Here is a 19691-nt window from a genome sequence, read left to right as displayed (position 1 = left end):
AGTCTTTTAGGCATGGTTTCTCAGTTGTTCTTACAATCAAATGTCTATCTGCAGCTTTTCAAAAACTGCCTTTTAGTAATTTCTCAGATCCTTGACTTTTTCAGAACAGTTAATTCATTTGTTTTCTGAGATCCTGTATTTCTTCCTTTGTTTGATTTCTTTGAGTTCCGGCCATATTTTATTGTCTAGTAACTCTCAGAAGCACCTCTTCCTTTCCAATAAACTCTTTAAGCATATTAGACCTGGGTACAACTCTTTGCTTGTCTATATCTATCCACATAGAACTTCAGAGTCCCACTTTTTCCTTTTTATATGCTCAACCTACCTGCTCAAAACTCAGCCTTTCTCTTAAGGAAACCTATCTCTTCCTCTAATTTAGTAGTTTAGTCAACTCTTTTTTTCTGAAAATAAGACTGAACTATGTTTTTCAAACATTTCCAGGTATTTTTTGATCTCCTGAGATAAACAGTTTGTAGAAACAGGATGTTTAATGCACAGGCCTTTGAATTGCCTTTTTAGTCTTCGCATTTGCAAAAATTGTATTGAGTTGTGGTCCTACTTCACCCCAAGAAGAAGGAATACATGATGATAATGTTTTCAAATGAAATCTGCCACTTGTGGAAGGATAAATCTATAGCTGAATCCATGAATTAGGTCTACGAAATCTAGCACCAGGGTCAGAGATTATTTGTTTAACAAATCCAGAGTGAACTTAGGGTCATGTGATGGAGGGTGACTAGAACCTGTGAGCAAACTCTGTGCATCTTAAGGATTGAGACCTTCCCTTGCCTGTTTCTTTCCACAGCCCAGAATGTAGCTTAAAATAAAATAAGGAGGAATGGGATTTGGGGCAGCCTTTCTTCAAGTCAATACTTATCTTAAGATTGGCACAAATAGTCAAAACTACAAGCTCACATCTACTTCTTGAGAACCAAAGGATCTCAGCTGTTTTGTAGTTTCCAGAAAGCACCTTTCGTCCTGTTCACCTCCAGAAGCTAAAAACTTGATCCTACCTCAGCCACAGCTGAAACACTGGGCCTGTTTTTTGAGGTAACTGACTTAGGCTGCAGAGATTGTCCAAAGTCTGAAATCCTACATGGACCATGTTTGGTATGAGTCCACCAAGGCTTAAAGCCTCATGCTCTGCCAGCCCAAGAAATAATCACTCCACGTGTATTGTTCCCCCTGAATACCACTCCATACTGTCTCAAGACTCCTGGTTCAAGAGTAGTAGATGTTAGTTTTAAAGGACTTCATACATTCTATCATTTCTTTTTGATTGCTATTTAATTGATGTTGACATTAAAATTCTGTGTTCTTTTTCTTCCAGGTAGGGTGATGGTCACACACACTTAAGAGACATAATGGTTATTATTTTTTTTAAAAAAATGTACCATACCTCTGTGGAAAAAAGGCATAAGACTTGGTATTTACCAAAAGACCTAGTGTTAGTTGATGCTTATAGGAAGTGGAAACAGTTTGCTTCCTTAGGGCTGTGCCTTGTATCTGGAGAGCCAAGCTGACCACGCCATATTACTCAGTCAATGATTGTTGAATGGCCCAAGTGGTTCTCAACTAGGGAAGGTAGTATTCTAAAGAACATTTGGAAATAAAGTAGGAGCTATTTGTTGGTCATGATGTGTGTGTGTGTGTGTGTGTGTACATGCACATGTGCTATGTTTGGCATTTATTAGGTGGTGGACCAGGGATGCCAAATGTCCTGCAATATGTGAGAGAGCACATCAGTGAAAAATTGGATACAAGGGCGCTGGATACAAGGCACAGCCCTCCTCCTTCAACCAACAGACATGTGCTTTGAGGCTCATTGGAATGAATGCTCAAGAAATATTGTTGTTTTGGTGCAAAAGTTCACTCTGCACCCATGGATAATTTGTTGTTGTGCTTTTTACATGTCTGCATTACTATCCTAGTCACAGGGTATTGAAGTCTCCTGTGAAGTGGTAGATCTTCTTGGAAGTAGGCTGTTAACTCCCTGAGGACAGGGACTATGTTTTCTTCATCTTTATAGCCCTATAACACTGAATAGATGTTACATAAGCATTTGTGGAATAAACCAAATTAGTGAGATTTTAACATGTCACATAGTTGTATTTTGTAATGGAAACTTCAACATAGAATTTCTCATTTTTCAACTAGAATATTCATGGTAATATAGCAAAACATATGATAAATGTTAAGTTTAGAATTCATCTTTTGCTTTAGGTATTCAGAAAGAAATTGCTGCTTCATCTAATGTATAGCATCATTACTTGTATTTTTTCACTGCAGGATTCCTTTCAGCAGGTAGGTTCAGTAGGTTAATTGTTTTTGACATCTGTTTATGTTTTTCTTTACACTGAAATGCCTGAAATGAATTGTTGTAGAGCAGAAAATCCATTTTGTCTTGTGTGCTTTCCCTGATTATTTTCAGCTGTAGAAAGTCAATATTTTAATTCTCTATTCACTTTGACAATCTGTTTCAATTTTTAAAAGTCACAACATTTCCATTGTTACAGGATCAGTAAGTCAATTAAGCTTCTAAGATTTGCACAGATTCAAGAGCCTCCTTAGGACTAAATGAATGTAAATTTGGCTTTGTTTTCAATGTTAGACTCCTTGGATTTTGCCACAGCTTTCTTAGAAATATAGTTACAAATAATCAAGATATGAAATTTAAAATATTTTTATAAATAAATTTCAAATATTTAATTTCGAGGAATGGATAACCCAACCCTCTTTCCCCCCTGAGTCGTGTCTATTGTTTTAAAAAATACAGACTGAAAAATGACCTTTAAGACTCTCTAATATATGTAGAAAGAGTTCTGATATTATATCTATCTTAAAAGGAAACTTTATTACTTTAAAGTTTGTGTCTTTCATAAAATGATAGTATTGGCAAGTTTGAGATTAAGGGCAAAGTAATCTCCAACAAGGACACAGGATCCTATTTATCTATCTTGTCTTGATAATAAAGAGCCTACTGTTTCTTCCCAGGATCATCTTCTGTAACTATTACAGAAATATGACCCTCCCACCGTGCTCTGAAGAAAACAGGGTTTACCTAAAAGGCTAAACCTCCTATTGCCTCTGAAGATATCTCCTCATTTAAATAAAGATAATAACTTTCCTCCAGGGAAACTAAATTGAGTAAACTCTGAGCTATGTGTTAAAAAAAAACAGGACTCTTGAGCTTTGTGAACTTGAAATTTTTTTTTCTTTTTTCTTTTGCTGTATTAATTTCACTTTACTGTTGAAATGTTTGTGGTTGGAGAAAGACCTTTTTATGCCTTATTTACAGATATGGAGATATGGTTAAGATGAGAAGATGACTTTACAACTTCACCTAGATTTTCAGTGGCAGAGACAATATTTTACAAGCTGCCTTTGAAACATTCCAATCTTCTCTCTCACAGTTCAGACATCAACTAAGCAATGCTATCCTCAAAACGGAAATGCTAATGTGATATGCTGCCTGGATATTGGGTTATTATTATCTAGTCTTCTTGATAGGATACATATTTTGTTGGTGTTTAGTCTTCATATTGAACCTATGTTCTGGGATATGTGAATCTGAAATTTGGGAGAGGACTATCTGGTGCTGTTATTTTGCTAATTTTCAAAGGAAAAATGTGGTCAGGTTTGGCTTGCAGAACCATGTGTTCTGGTGTGAACTGAGTAATTTCATTTTGAGAGAGTACATGAGTTATTTGAACTTCGTATGCTTCAATTAAATGCCAAAAAATGGGATGAAAAGACTTACTGGAAACCAGATGCTTGTTCTTTATGCCTCCTGGAATATTAAAAACAAACATCATGACAAAAGATATTTGGGTTTGGAATAATTCACTGATGGATGAGTTTGGAGGCATTTTACTTGTTGGTTGAGTGAGAGCTATTACTGTAGAGAATTGACAGATGTGGCTTGAGAAGTATCTATATTATTAATCTGTTACTCAACAGATCTACTTTGAATTCATGTAAAGGTCACATTCATCATTTTTAAAGAATAGAGTGGGAAACATTTAGTACTAGCCATTTTTCATCTTAAATGAGGGAGTAACAATTGACTTCTTTTGCTCTATAGACAGATAGTGGACATGGGTTGGAAAAACCATCTCTAAGACTGAAAAAAGAACACCAATCACATTTTGGAATAATGGTTGTGCAGGACAAACATCCAAGTTGAATATCTAGCAGCAAGTAGAGTCTCAGTGTCTGCATTTCTTTAGGTTCATGAGTATATTAATATGTGATAGCTTAATGCCCCCACAGTATTTAGAGGGAGCTTCTGTGTCTTGTTTAGGACACACCAGTAGGAGTGACTTTGTTATCCTTGAAGCTGGTCCTTGCTTTGCTGAAATGGAAGGGTACATTTGCAGCTTATCATCTTCCTACCTAAAGAGTTAAGGTACTAAATTTGTCTCAAACCAATACGTAGTATTGATTTTGAATGATTTTTTCTTTTTAGTTTTTTTTAAACATTGTAAGCAAATATTTCGTGATAAGACAAATGGTCATTGAATTCTGCCATAATTTTGTATACAATCCCATCTATTAAAATGAACACTCTGGCCAGGCACGGTGGCTCATACCTGTAATCCCAGCACTCTGGGAGGCTGAGGCGGGTGGATCACTTGAGGTCGGGAGTTTGAGACCAGCCTGGCCAACATGGAAAAACCCCAACTCTTTTAAAAATGCAGAATTAGCTAGGCATGGTGGCGCATGCCTGTAGTTCCAGCTGCTGGGGAGGCTGAGGCAGGAAAATCGCTTGAACTCGGGAGGCGGAGGTTGCATTGAGCCAAGATCGTGCCATTGCACTCACTCCAGCCTAGGAAACAAGAGCAAAACTTCATCTCAAAAAAAAAAAAAAAAAAATTAAAAAACACTCTAATTTTAGTGAACAGTTTGGCATTTTGGCTCGGTAATATAAACTTCAAAGCACTAAATAGAATTTTAACTAAATCCACCAGATTGGCATATAAATTAGGATAACCTCTGGTGAGCACTGTTTGTGCATCTAAAGTTCAGACTGTGCTGACTAACCATCTTGTATTAACTAAGTCTCCATAATTTCATAATTTTAGTTAAGAACATTTCAGTATTTAATTTTGGTAAGAATAATTTTGGTATCTAATAAAATCCGTGATATAATGTCACATTATGCAGATAGAATTAATCTTCCCTTTTCAAAAATATTATGCTAATCAGAAATGGTTTAAATGCTGCCTCAAGTTTGCCTGATCTTTGATGGCAATTTAAACAAACCTTATTTGAAATAAAAATATCGACATATCTCCATGTCTGATGCTGTACCTTAAGAAATAGCAAGCTGATGTTAGTCTATTTGTAGACAATTTCTCTGAGTGCATATTATTGCTTTCAGAGCTAAAGACAGCGTATATTTGGCAAAACCTTGGAATGGTCAAGGAATAGGTTTTGTTTTGTTTTGTTTTTAGATTAGGCTTGGGGAGAAATAAATAAGCAAGAACTAGGACTATGGTCTCCAAACTGTGCTGTTGTACCAAAGGTTGCTGCAGTGACTCAAGGGACTTTACTGGATATTTTTAATTTTTGAGGCAAATGCAGCAATACTTGACATTTGTTGGTCATCGAATGAAATACTAGCTTGAGGTAGCTCACAGTTTCAGCATTAGATTGTGCTATATTCCTTTTGATATTGTCCTATCTCCACAAAGCTGGGTTCTTGGCGGTTTCTATGCAAAAGCTGTGCTATGAAAGAATCCATGTAGAGCAGGCAGTGAGGGGTGGTGGTATCTGATCTGATTCCAAGGTTTAAGGAGTTGTGCAGTAGGCAACAGGTGCACCCGTCATATTAGCATGCAATTGTGGTTATTACCTATTTTTTTACTTCTTGCCAAATACATTTTCTACTTCAAGGATTTTTGGTTGATTTAGGAATAGACTTTGTAAGAAGTAGTTATTTGCATAATTCTGTACAAAGTAATTTTTATTTAGAAAATTTAATGCATTCATTTATTCACTAAGTGTTTATCCACTCGCTCCTGACTGTGTTCAGGTGCTGTTCTAGATACAGGGCATTCACTGATGAGAAAAGGGCAATATTTGCATATATGGTGAGAAATACACTGAATTGGTATGATTTATGCTATGACTGTGTTTTGAAAGAAGCAGGACTAAATTTGGACTTTCTAGCTCTAAAATCTTATGAGTATTTGTTGGTTCCTATAATCTATGATGCATGTTGCTGTACTATTTCAGCTTGACTGTTTCTGAAACTAGTGTTTTCCTTTCTCCTAGTGTAGCAAATATAGTATGTATGTATGTATGTATGTATGTACTGGACAAGGGTCTTGCTCTTGTCCAGTACATACATACATACACCACTGCACTGGTGTGTATTCCTTTTGATATTGTCCTATCTCCACAAAGCTGGGTTCTTGGCGGTTTCTATGCAAAAGCTGTGCTATGAAAGAATCCATGTAGAGCAGGCAGTGAGGGGTGGTGGTATCTGATCTGATTCCAAGGTTTAAGGAGTTGTGCAGTAGGCAACAGGTGTGATCTTGGCTCTCAGCAAGTCTCATGGGTTCAAGCAGTCCTCCACCTCTGCCTCCCAAGTAGCTGGGACTGCAGGAGAGCCCCACCATGCCTGGATAACATTACATTTTTTTTCTTTTTGTAGAGATGAGGTCTACATCTCTACTATATTGTCCAGGTTGATCTTGAACTCCTGGGCTCAAGCGATGCTCCTGCCTCAGCCTCCCAAATTGCTGGTGTTATTGGTATGAGCCACTATGCCCACATATAGTCTTGATAATTATTTTCTACTTTAAAGATTATTTTTATCTTTCAACCTTTTCTGGCATAACTTTGCACTACAGCAACAAATAGTTTTGTCTGACAATTTACCCCCTGTACAATTATATCATATTTTGTTAAAAGCCCTGATGAAGAATGAAAATACAATTTTCTTTAAAGAATTCATATTTTAGTTTGATTATCATATTAAACATACAAGTTTAAAAACACACAGAAACATACTGATACACTACAACAGGGGCTCACATACTTTTTCTATAAAGAACCAGATAGTGAAGACTTTAGGTTTTGAGTACCATATGATCTCTGTTGCAACTACTCAATGTTGTTGTAGTAGCAGGAGAGCAGTATAGACAGAATATAAATGAATGAACATGGCTGTATCCAATAAAACTTTATGTACAAAAATACTCCATGTGCTGAGTTTGGTCCATGGACTATCTCTGCTCTATATATTTAAGATGTAAAATTTATCCCAAAAGATATCCCAACCAATGAGAAAATAATTCACTTGGTTTCCTCTGGGGTGAACTCCTGCTTTAGGGTAACCTGGTTATTGGCAGCTATTCCTACCTCCAAGAATTATCTGGACAAACCCACCTAAAACCGCTAGTCACAGATATTCATTGGCTCTTTGGTAAGCCCTAGCTCTGGCCTTGGGAGTAATTCTTCTGTCTGAGGGGTTGACAGGACTGTAGCTCCTTGTATTCAAATAGTTTCTGCTGGAAGTGAGGGCAGTTTGGCTGTGACATCTGTCACCCCATTGATCGTCAGGGTTGATTTGGCTGATTTGGCTGATCTGGCTTGCTAAGCAGGTGTCCCCTTCCTCCCTCACTACTCCATGTGTGTCCTTCCTGAAGCTGTTTGCTTGGTCAAAGAGGATGACCATCCCAGATAAATGAGGACCTATCGTTGGTCAAGGGTATTCAAGTAGCTGCACTCCCCTGCTAGAACCTCCAAACAAGCTCTCAAATATTCTCTGCCATTTGCAGCTGTGGAAGTGCCCTTAAGAATGTACCATGTGTTGACAGAGTCAAATGCTGCCTGAAGGTAGAAGAGGGTAAAGACTTATGTACTTGAAATGTCAATGATGATCTCCTTGACCTTTACAAACTTGATAAAATGGACTCAAAACCTCATACATGCTATGTAAATCCAAAGCCCTCTCACATCGTGTGGGTGCATGGTTCTCATGATCAGCTCTGGTTCCAGGCTCTGTGTTCTTGAATTAGTTCAGCTTTGGGGTCATTTTTCATGTTGTCTTTTCTTATCATCCAAAGATAATACAGCCTCTTTCTTACTCTGGCTATAGCGTGGAGAACAGGTTAGGGAGTGCATTGATAAATATAGGTAAACCAGACAGGAGGAAACATTTACAGTATTTCAGGTGAGACATGATGTTTATTTTACTAAAATGTATCATCTATGAGTTTCCTTTTGCATATTAATATATCCCAAGTGCCCAATGTCTGACAAATACAGCTGTGGAATTACCTTTTTTTGAGATAGCAAACCCTGGAAGAATACCAGATATGGGGATGAAAATTGTTTATTTGGTTTCAGACTTGTTGGGTTTGAGTTACTTTTGCAACAGCCAATGAGAAGACGTCAAGTGGTCAGTTGCATATAATGGTCTGGAGATCAGAGGAAAGCTCTATGGTTGTCATTTAAAGATGCAAGTCACCCATGGAGGGCTGCTGATTGAAGTTATATGTGTGGTGACATTGCCTGGGGAGCAAGTGAATGTGAGAACTGAGCCTCTGAAAAGAGAAAGAATGACCAGAGAAGTAGAAGAAAGAGAAGCCAAAGAAGAAAGTGCTTCAAGAAGGAGGAACTGGCTATCTGAAATTTTGGCCTCTCAGATGACACCAAGATGGCATTAGGATTGTGGCACAATGGTACATTGTGCCAGTCAGTGTACATTATACAAAACAACATGACAGCTTTTAAAATAATTAGTTCTTTTTTTTTTGCAGGCGGAGACAGAGTCTCACTCTGTCCTCCACGGAGTACAGTGGAGCGATCTTGGCTCACCGCAACCTCCACCTCCTGGGTTCAATTGATTCTCCTGTCTCAGCCTCCTGAGTAGCTGGGACTACAGGTGCTCACTGCCCCACCCAGCTAATTTTTTGTATTTTAGTAGAGACAGGGTTTCACCATGTTGTCTATGCTGGTCTCAAACTCCTAAGCTCAAGCAATCTACCTGCCTCAGCCTCCCAAAGTGTTAGGATTATAGGCGTGAGCCACCGTGCCCGGCCTGTTCTTAAGATACAAGAAACAGATTTTCACCAACAAGATTAGTAAAACATAAGAACAATTGGGAGGCTAAGTTGGGTGGATTGCTCAAGCCCAGACATTTGCGATCAGCCAGAGCAACATGGTGAAATCCTGTCTCTACAAAATAATTAGCTGGGAGTGATGGATGGTGCACACCTGTTAGCCCAGTCACTCAGGAGGCTGAGGCAGGAGAACCACTTGAACTCAGGAGGCAGAGGTTGCCGTGAGCCAAGATCATGTCACTGCACTCCAGCCTGGATAACAGTGAGACCCTGCCTCAAAACAAAACAAAACAATAACAAAAAACCCAAAAACCAAAACCGAAAATAACAACAACAAAAACATAAGAATGACATGCTTTACGAATATGTGCAGGTCCAATCAGATGTGTTGTTCCCTGCCCTAGCCATGGAATTCTGTGCCTGTGCTCGGCTTAGTTTCAAGGCTGGGGAAGGTGCTTGTGGAAGAGGGATGCCATTTGGAGAGAGGATCATTTAGAGTCCATTGAAACAAAGCTTAAGGATGATTCTGGTTGTTTATTTCACCTGGTGTTTACTCAACAGTGAAGTTTGAGAGTTGCCTTGTGTTCAGTGGAAACTCCAAGGGCCTGTGTATAATGTAGCATTTGCAACAGTCCTAAGCGGCCGTGAGTGCAAGAGGAAAGTTATGCAACTTATTAAAGAAGAAAGTGCTGATGTCTCCTACGTATTTCTTCCTCCTCTCCCTTTGAAAAAAGCAATCAATTCTCTGGTCACTGAGAAAATATTTGGTCTAATCATGAGTATGGTTTTTGGAGGTCCAGTACCTGTTGATATATACTTAGCTGAGATATTAAAATGAGCCTCTATCATTTTCTCCACTGACACTTTAAGTATGAATGCTAAATGAGATATATCTGGCTCGAGGAGTCCAGATGGCAATGAGCCATTGTGAATTCATCACCCGACATTATCCCTATAATGCATCTGTGACCACCTTAGCAAGGAAGCGTCTTCTTTGTTGTAGAAGTTAAATACATTTCATACTTTCTTACCTCTCTGTAGATATTTTGCAGCTTTTTAAAACCCATAACAGACCTTTTCAGGGGTACTTTTCTCAGAATTACGGCTAATTCAGGGTTGCTCTCTCTGCAACGTCTTACGTGATCTTCCAGCAAGAAATCATATTTCTATCTTTTGAATTCTTATGTCTTTAGCTATAAGTTTCATGGCGCTTATTATTTGCTACCTTGCAATACAGTTATGTTATTCATGTACATATCATCCTCCTACAAGACTGTGAGCTTTTGAGGGACAGTGGCTTGAAGTCATTGTCACATCCATCACTATTATTATAATTAGTAGGTGTTCAATAACTAAGTAAAATAAACAATTTGTTTCTGCCACTAACTTTGTTGGCCTGTAGTCCCACACTTTTATTTATTTACTGATTTTTTTTTCGTAGAAAAGTGTTGTATACAAGCCTGAAAGGGCACTGCCTATCCAATGTTAGTATTGTAATCCATGTGCTGTTGCAGATCTCATATTATATTGTGCCAGTGCTATGTCTTCTTGAAGATCAATTATAAATTAATTGTAAATGATAACACATTGGCTGATAGCTTAAACCAGGTACAGAGGAAATGGATCAGTAAGACATTAACCTAGAAAATGAAGCTCTTCTCAAGTTAACAACATAAGTTATTTCAAATAATGTCTGTCATGGAGAATTCCTAAAATTACAGAAGGTATAATCATATTAGGTGGTGAATATGGTTTGCAATATGGGTTAGTGAACCCATATTCTTATGTAGGGGGAATAAAGCAGAAATAGAGAATCATATATGCCTTGTAATTGAGAAGAACCCATCAAAGTTGCCTTTGCATCCATAGGAAATAAACAAATACTGGTCAGGAAGTCCTGAGAATATTACAGGACCATTCTGTTAGGACAACTTATTATAAGGGTCTTTCTCAAAGCTTATTGATTTAAAAAAATAAAAAGTTTGGTATTTATTACAGAGGAAGAACCAACAAAACCTGGTGATGTATGGCATATGGGGATGATGAAATGGGGAATCTTTGGGTTATTAGAATGGAGGAATTTCTGTAAACACAAATATGGAAGTCAGGAGAACTAGTGTGAAGATAGAGAGACAGAGATGGTTCATCTTAGTTTTAGACTTGTTGGGAGGAGGTGCTGCTAACCACAAGGCATTGGAAATATGTGGTGTAATTCTGCAAGGAGTTCAGCATGCAGGAGAGATTCAGGAGTTAGTTACAGTGAGGTTATAATCCAAGTTCTGAAACTGTCGGAGGAGAAAATGCATCAGAAGTCCAAGAGAGAGTCATGAGAAATGCCTTCGTTAAGAAGACCAGGAGAGTTTCTTGTAGTGATTCAAAGCCCTTTTAGTACCATCTCAGATGTCATTTGAAGATGTCATTGCTCTAAGCTAGCCATTTATAATAAATGAACTTCCAGATACCATTTCTGGCAAGAGATTGAACTAAGCAAAATTTGAAGCATTTGAAGACAAGAACTTTATCTGAACCATCATTGTTGCACTTTATCATCCTCTCACAATGGATGGGCTGTAGGGGCAGCATGGACGGCTGAGGATGTCCTCAGAGTTGTTAGCGTTTAATTGGCAATCAAGGCAGACTCTTCCTTATATTTCAACTTGTCACTAAATGCATGGTCAGTAACAGTGAGGCTGGCTGAATTATTAATGACCAAAAACTTACTTTATCCAGATTCATTCAGATTTGGTTTAGACTAATGAGACAAAAAAGAATGAAGTCTGGATAATACCCTGTCTATACCTACTTACCAATTTTTTATCACTGTATTAAGCAGTCTTCACTTCTATCATAGCTCTGGGCCAGGGTAAGGTTTTGTCATGGTCATTCATAGGCCTTTGGAATCATACCAAATTGACAACTATGTTTTATAAAAGCAAAATGGGATATTGTTTAAAGTTCATATACTCCTGAAAAATGTTTCAGAAACAGATACTTTGCTCTGTACAGTTATCTGTTCATTTATTGGCATGATTTGGTGACTAAGCTCATTTCATACCCTAAAGCACAAACAGCAAAGTCTTTTTGGAATTATGCTGTTCTAAATGATTAGCTGTTAATCTAAAATGTCATAGCATGCATTGAGTTGTTGTGTAATATTAAAACCATTTTGCGTTTTCCTCCTTTACTTTAGGTCTTGGGAGCTGATGACAATAACATGGGCGATGGCTGCTCTCAGAAGCTGGCGACTTCTAACCTCCTCCGGTTCCTATTGCTGATCCTGATTCCATGTATCTGTGCTGTCGTTCTCTTGCTGGTGATCCTGCTTTCCTATGTTGGTGGGTGAGGCCATTATTAAAGAAAAATGAAGTTAAAATGAAAATTAGCATGACTTGGAAGAGTGATTTCTATTTAGTACTTATTTAACCTAAAGTGTCAATCAATGAGAGGATTATCTGTTGACAACTTTATGCAAATCCACAGTTTTAGCTACTTCACTGGTTATTATTATTAACATTAATAAATGAGTTTATGAATTTAAAACATTTAAGGAATGATTACTAGGTTGCAGGCATGTTGAAAGTCCCTGAGAACTCCAGGATAGTTAAATTAGTCCCTTCTTAGGAGCTCACAGTTGAGAGGAAGTGATGATTATCACACAAGACAACACAAGTTTAAGATAGAACTGTATACAAGGTCCTATGAGCACATTCAAAGAAAGCATCATAGAGAGTTAATGTTTTAACTTTGGAATTAAGTTGATAGAAATTCAGGTTAGAAGACAGTAGTTCAGGAGTCACATTTGGCAGAGAAAATAACTAGTGTAAAACGATAACCCTATGAAAGATGAAGATATTAGGAAACTGGTGAAAATTTGGCACTGGTGGGAAACGCAGCTAGATTGATAAAATCCAAATGAAATGAGATCTTACATTTTCATGCTAAATACTAAAGGATTTGGGGTTTAGAATTTAGATCACTGGTTTCAAACTCTATTCTGTGGTAACAAGGTTCTAAGGAGGAGACTGAAGGATTGCACAAATGTTTGCTTTGACTTTCATTTTTAAAAAATACAGATCTAAAATACACACTCAAACTAAATACTACGTACCACATTTTAACCAAGTAAAAACCAGAAACCAAGTGATATGTACTGACAGGTTAACTCATTAGTATTTGCATCTTGCTATCTTTATTTATTTGTTTATTTATTTTTTAAAGGCTAGTCAAGTGAAGCAGTGAGAGTGGAGCTCTCTTTTTTTAAATGAACGATACTTTAAGTTTGAAAGGTGAACTTCTTGGAAAAAGCAATAAACTATTATCACTGGTAGCTACCTAATGATATGAATCAGAATTTTAAAAAATATGTGCAATAAAATAAAATACAGAAATAAATATCAAAATGATGCTGATCTTTGCATTGCTGATGATTTTGAATTTTTAAATTTTGCCGAACCTTCCTATTATGTTCTTAATGGTTTACAAAGTCATACATTTATATCTTATAAAGTAAGTTCATCCCAATAAAATACAGCTCATATCTATTTATAGATGTTAGGCTTTTATATGATATTTATTTGAAAATAACATTGATCTGCTATAAAAATGATTACAAATCACTGCTATGGGTGGTGGATTACCACTGGAGGATCTTTCTAAGAAAGGAGAACTCTGATTATTTTGCATTTGCAAAAGGCCATAGAACTGGATATACTACAGAGTATAGAGGCAGAAAGAAATGGAAGCAAGGAGACTAGTTTGGAACTCTGACTCTGGTCTAAGTAAAAGGTGATGGGGATTTGAAATAAGGCACTGGGTGCATTAAAATCTACAGAAATCAAGACTGATTGGATTTTGGTGTGAGGGAGAGAGGAGTCAAGGCTGGCTCCTGGATTTCTGGCTTGGGTAACCTGGTTTTAAAAAAAAATTGTGGGTACATAGTGGGTGTGCATATTTATGAGGTATATTAGCTACTTTCCTATAGGCATGCAATAAGCAATGATCATATCATGGAAAATGGGCAATCCATCCCCTCAAGCATTTGTACTTTATGATACAATTATATTCTGTTAATTGTTTTTAAATGTACAATTTAACTTTTATTGTCTATGGTCACCCTGTTTGCAATCAAATAATATCTTATTCATTCTTTCTAACTACATATATATTTTGTACCCATTAACAATCCCCATTCTTCTCCCCACCCCACAGTATCCTTCCCAGCCTCAGCCTCTTGTAACCATCCATCTATTCTCTGTCTCCATGAGTTTAATTGTTTTGATTTTTAGACCCTAAAATAAGTGAGAACATGTGAAATTTGTCTTTCTGTGTCTGACTTATTTCACTTAACATAGTAACCTCCATGTTGTTCCAAAATGACATCCTTTTTAATGGCTGCGTAGTATTCCATTGCGATGTACCGTATTTTCTTTATCCAATCATCTGTTGATGGACATTTAGGTTGCTTCCAAATATTGATGAGTGTGATCAGTGCTGCAACAAACATGGGAATGCACACATCTTTTTGATGCATAGATTTCCTTTCTTTTGGGCGTATATCCAGCAGTGGGATTGCTGGATTATATGGTAGCTCAATTTTAGTTTTTTTTGCAGAACCTCCAAACTGTACTTCATAGTGATTGTACTAATTTACATTCCCACCAACAGTATACAAGGGTTCCCTTTTCTCCATATTCTCACCAGCATTTGTTATTGCTTGTCCTTTGGATATAAGCCATTTTAACAGGGGTGAGATGATATCTCATTGTAGTTTTGATTTGCATTTCTCTGATGGTCAGTGATGTTGATCACTGTTTCATAGGCCTGTTTGCCATTTGTATGTCTTATTTTGAGAATTGTCTATTCAAATCTTGTGCCTATTTTAACATTGGATTATTTGATTTTTTTTTAAATGAAGTTGTTTGAGCTGGTTATATATTCTGATTATGAATCCCTTGTCAGATGGGTGGTTTGAAATATTTTCTCCCATTCTGTGTGTTGTCTCTTCACTTTTTTGGTTGTCTCCTTTGCTGTGCAGGAGTTTTTTAACTTGATGTGATCCTGGCTGTTCATTTTTGCTTTGGTTGCCTGTGCTTGTGTGGTATGACTCAAGAAATTTTTGCTCATACCAATGTCCTGAAGAGTTTCCCCAATGTTTTCTTTTAGCACTTTCATAGTTTGAAGTCTTATATTTAAGTCTTTAATCCATTTTGATTTGATTTTTTGAATATGGTGAGAGATAGGTGTCTAGTTTTATTCTTCTGCATATGGATATCCCATTTTCTGAGCACTGTCTATAGAAGAGACTGTCCTTTCCCCATATGTTCTTGGCAACTTTGTTGAAAATGAGGTCTCTGTAGGTGTGTAAATTTGTTTCTGAGTTCTCTATTCTGTTTCATCAGTCTGTATGTCTGTTTTTATGCCAGTATCATGCTGTTTTGATTACTATAGCTCTGTAGTATAATTTGAAGTCAGATAATGTGATTCCTCCAGTTTCATTCTTTTTGCTTAGAATAGCTTTGGCTATTCTGGGTCTTTTGTGGTTCCATATAAATTTTAGGATTGTTTTTTCTATTTCTATGAAGAATGTCTTTCATATTTGGATAGGGATTTCATGGAATCTGCAGATTGCTTTGAGTAGCATGGAAAAGTTAACAATGTTGATTCTTCCAATCCATGAGCATCAAATTCAAATATATTTCCATTTTTTGGTATCCTCAGTTTTTTTCATCAGATTTTTAGTTTTCATTATAAAGATCTTCCACTAATTTGGCTAAATTAATTGGAAGTCTGGGCTCATTTATGTTCATTCTTCTTGGGAAGGTGTTCCAGGTCTTCTAAGGGACTTGGGCCTGAGACCTAAAAATGCTGCAGTTCTTGCAGACTTATAGAGAAAGGTACTGGCTTGGTGGCAGTACTTTTCTTCCTGGATAAAGTCTGGAAGAATTCTCTGAATTATCAGGCAGACACTCTTGTTTTTTTCCCTTACTTTCTCCCAAACAAACAGAGTCTCTCTCTCTCTCCCTGTGCTTAGCCTCCTGGAACTGGGGGCAGGAGAACACAAGCACCCCTGTGGCCACCACCAGTGGGACTGTGCTGGTTCAGACTCAAAGCCAGCACAGTACTGAGTCTCACCCAAGGCCTGCTATAACCACTACCACCCAAGTTCACTCAAAGCTTTAGAGTCTACAATCAGCAGATGTTTGTGTCCCTGCCAGCCAGGTTTGTGTCCCTCCCTTCAGGGCAGTGAGTTCCCCTGGGCCCCAGCTAGGTCCAGAGATGCTATCTTGGAGCCATGGATTGAAGTGAAAAACCTTAGAAATTTAGCTGATATTCAATTCTACTGCAGCTAAGCTGGCACTCAAACCATAAGACAAAGTCCTTTCCACTCTCCCCTCCCATTTCCATTGTCCAAGGAGCCTCTCTCTGTGACCACCACTGCCACCACCACCAACCCATGGGGAGTTTTGCTAGGCCTGCCGTTCACTTAGAGCCCAAAGGCTCTTTCGTCGGTTTCTGATGCATGCTCCCAGGCCTGGGACTCACTCTTCAGGACAGTGGGTTCCTCTCTGGCCCAAGGCAGTCTAGAAATGCTAACCAAGAGCCTAGGCCAGACTCAGGGACTCTAAGAGTCTGGTTGGTGCCCTACCCCACTGAGGCCAAGCAGGCACCTGAGGTGCCAGATAGAGTCCCCTTTACTTTTTCCCTTGCTTTTCTCAAATAGAGTTTTTCACCATAGCTGCCACAGCTGGGAACGTGTGAGGTCACATCTGAAGCCAGCACATCTCAGAGCCCAAGGCCCACCGCGTATAACCTGGGTATTGCTGTTGGGTATTCAGGGCCATCGGGCTCTTTAATCAGCAAGTGCTGAATCCTGCCAGGTCTCTGCTGTGACAGAGCAGCACTGAGTTCAATGGAAAATCCCCCAGTTGCTGTGCTCTCCCTTCACCAAACACACCGATTTCTCCCTGCCACACACCCACTGCTGGAGGATGAAGGAGAGGTGGCACAAGCACTCCCTTAGCCACCCCAGCTTGTGTCTCAGTAGGTCATGTGTTTCCCAGTCTGAACCCAGCTCAGCACTAGGACTTGCCTAAGAATTGCAGTCCTTGTGGCCTACACTGTCCCTCAAGTTCACTTAAAGTCACAGAGCACTCCAGCCTGCATGATGAGGCTTGCTGGGACTCAAGCTCTCACCACTGGGATGAGCAATTGCTCTTTGGCCAGGGCCTGTCCACATGTTCCCCCTGCTTCCTGCTGTGACAGGGAGACGCTGAGTTCAATGCAAAGCCTCATAATCACTGCACTCTCCCTCTCACAAGTGCCCACATTCTCTAAGCTACATGGCTGCTGCTGGGGGATGGGAGAGGTTAGTGTCAGCATTCAAGACTGTCTTTCCTGCCTTCTTTAATGTCTACTTCACTAATTTGGAGTTAAAACCAGGTACTGTGATTGCTCACTTGGTTTTGGTTCTTGCAGCAGTGCCTTTTGTGCGTAATTTTTAAAATTTGGTGTTCTTTTGGGGTGGGGGACAAATGTTGTAGACTTCTATTAGGCCTCTTGCTCTGCCTCCTGTATCTCACCAGGTTAGTTTTGATGCCACCTGTTAACATAGGAAGTGAAGCCGCAGGAGTCTGATGGAGGCAGATGAAGGAAAGATAAAGATTGGAAGGTTGGTTTGTATATTAGAGATGCTATGGGACAACCAAGTACAGTGGAATCACAGTTGAATTCAACAGTGAAAGCAGGTCAAGAAATTGAGGAAAATGAGAAATCCAACATGTTTCTTTCCTAAGGAAATTTCAAGAGAAATTGTGACCAAAAATATGATGTTTGGCTTCTGTGACAGAGCAGCACTGACTTTAAAATTTAATTTCCAAGTCATTGGCACAAGACTGAAGCTAGAGGATCCAGGAGGGAAGCTGAGAAGGGAGGTCTGCCATGCATGCAGTTGTCTCAGTGGCAGTTGAAGCAGCAGGAGTCAATGAACTCCGAAGAGAAAATGCATTGATTAGAAGCTGAGGGCAAAGCTCTGGAGGATGCTGGTGTTTAAAGTGCAGAAAAAGAGGGGGGAAAAAGAGATAGAGGAAGAATAGTCTGAGAAGGAAAGGAACCTAGAAATTCTGGCTTTCACAGATGCCAGAGGCCAGAGGGTGACCAAGTAAGAGGACAGAACAAGTGCCCCTGCCCAGGAGGACTGAGAGTTTCTGTGGGAGTTTTAGTTGCCTCTTTCTCTGTTGGTCAACTGTGGCCTGCTCTCAGCCTAAGACAGTAAACCGTCCTGAAACTAATCTCTGCCACTCTTTTCTTCTAAGAGTCAATGCCCCTCCAGACCTGGCCTGCTTTTCCTCCTTCTCCATCACCCTTCAGTAGTTGTCTTTTTGTGTTTTGTCCAGAGTTCATTGTCGTCTCTGGACAGATCTGTCTGGTAGGTGCTTCCTCAGCTATACCATTGTCATTTTTAAAAGACTGATTGTCATGAGACTATGTTCATTAGCTCACATTCTTTGAAGAACACTTCCTCTCATTCTCAGGGTCTAATGCTAATATAAAATGTACGTACATTTAAGTACCTCTGTGCTTAGAGGCCTCTGAGCAGAGGGCAGAGGAGGAATGATTTGCTTTAAGTGGGTTATTCTTATTAATTTGATTAATTAATTAGTGAATTAATAATAATTGATTCTTATTAATATAATATACCATTCAATCCAACAATTTAAAGTCTACAATTCAGTGGTTTTAGTATATTCTTAGATAAATGTAACCATCACTGCAGTCAGTTTTAGGACATTTTTGTCATCTCAAAATAAAGCTCTGTACCCTTTAGCTACCACCTAATCTCTTCCCATCTCCTCACCCCAAACCCAAGCAGCCACTAATCTATTTTCTTTTACTAGAGATTTCCCTATTCTAGACATTTTGTATGACCATATGCGGTATTTTGTGACTGGCTTCTTTCCCTTAGCATATGTTTTTAAGGTTTACTCACATTGTAGCATGTATTAATACTTCATTCCTTTTAATGGCTGAATAATATTTCATTGTGTGGTTATACCATAGTTTATTTATCCATTTGTCAATTGAGAGACATTTGGGTTATTTCCACCTTTTGGCTATTATCAATAATCCTGCTGTGAATATTTATGTGTATGTTTTTGTGGGGACATACATTTTCATATCTCCTGGGTATATACCAAGAGTGGAATTTTGCATCACTATGTAACTTTTCCTAATGCTATTTTGTTTATATGTAGGCAAACTTTAGGAAGTGGGGGTTTTCCTACACAACTTCAAAATCATTTTTTTAACAATTTAAGATGCAGAAAACAACCTATTATAAAGGGGGCAAAATACAGGAACAGATGCTTCTCAAAATAAGCATACAAGTGTCCAACAAACATATGAAAAATGCTCAACATCACTAATCATCAGAGACATACAAATCAAAACTGAAGTAAATTACTTCAGTCACTGTGGAAAAATACTTTGGAGATTTCTCAAAGAACTTAAAATGGAACTACCATTTGACCGAGCAATCTCATCCCTAGGGATACATCCAAAAGAAAATAAATCATTCCACCAAAAAGACATACACACTCATATGTTCATGGCAGCACT

General features: G+C 38.4%; 1 protein-coding gene across 7 annotated transcripts in view; it reads left to right on the top strand.

Moving 5' to 3' along the window:
- CORIN (corin, serine peptidase) overlaps nucleotides 1-19691 on the top strand; it is a 289036-nt gene that overhangs the window by 25123 nt on the left and 244222 nt on the right. For all 7 annotated transcript variants that reach the window (XR_010338930.1, XM_064366854.1, XM_064366846.1 and 4 more), the window contains one exon: nucleotides 12268-12412. Coding sequence is in view for 6 of the 7 variants with exons in the window: in XM_064366854.1 (XP_064222924.1) it covers nucleotides 12268-12412 (145 nt within the window). In the remaining variant the exon portion in view is untranslated. The remainder of the gene's footprint in view (nucleotides 1-12267; nucleotides 12413-19691) is intronic.

Source organism: Aotus nancymaae, unplaced genomic scaffold (assembly GCF_030222135.1).
Source record: "Aotus nancymaae isolate 86718 unplaced genomic scaffold, 86718_ANA_hifiasm-v0.15.2.pri h1tg000006l, whole genome shotgun sequence".
In the NCBI taxonomy this organism is placed as follows: Eukaryota; Metazoa; Chordata; class Mammalia; order Primates; family Aotidae; genus Aotus; species Aotus nancymaae.
This window is presented reverse-complemented; position numbering and strand designations above follow the sequence as displayed.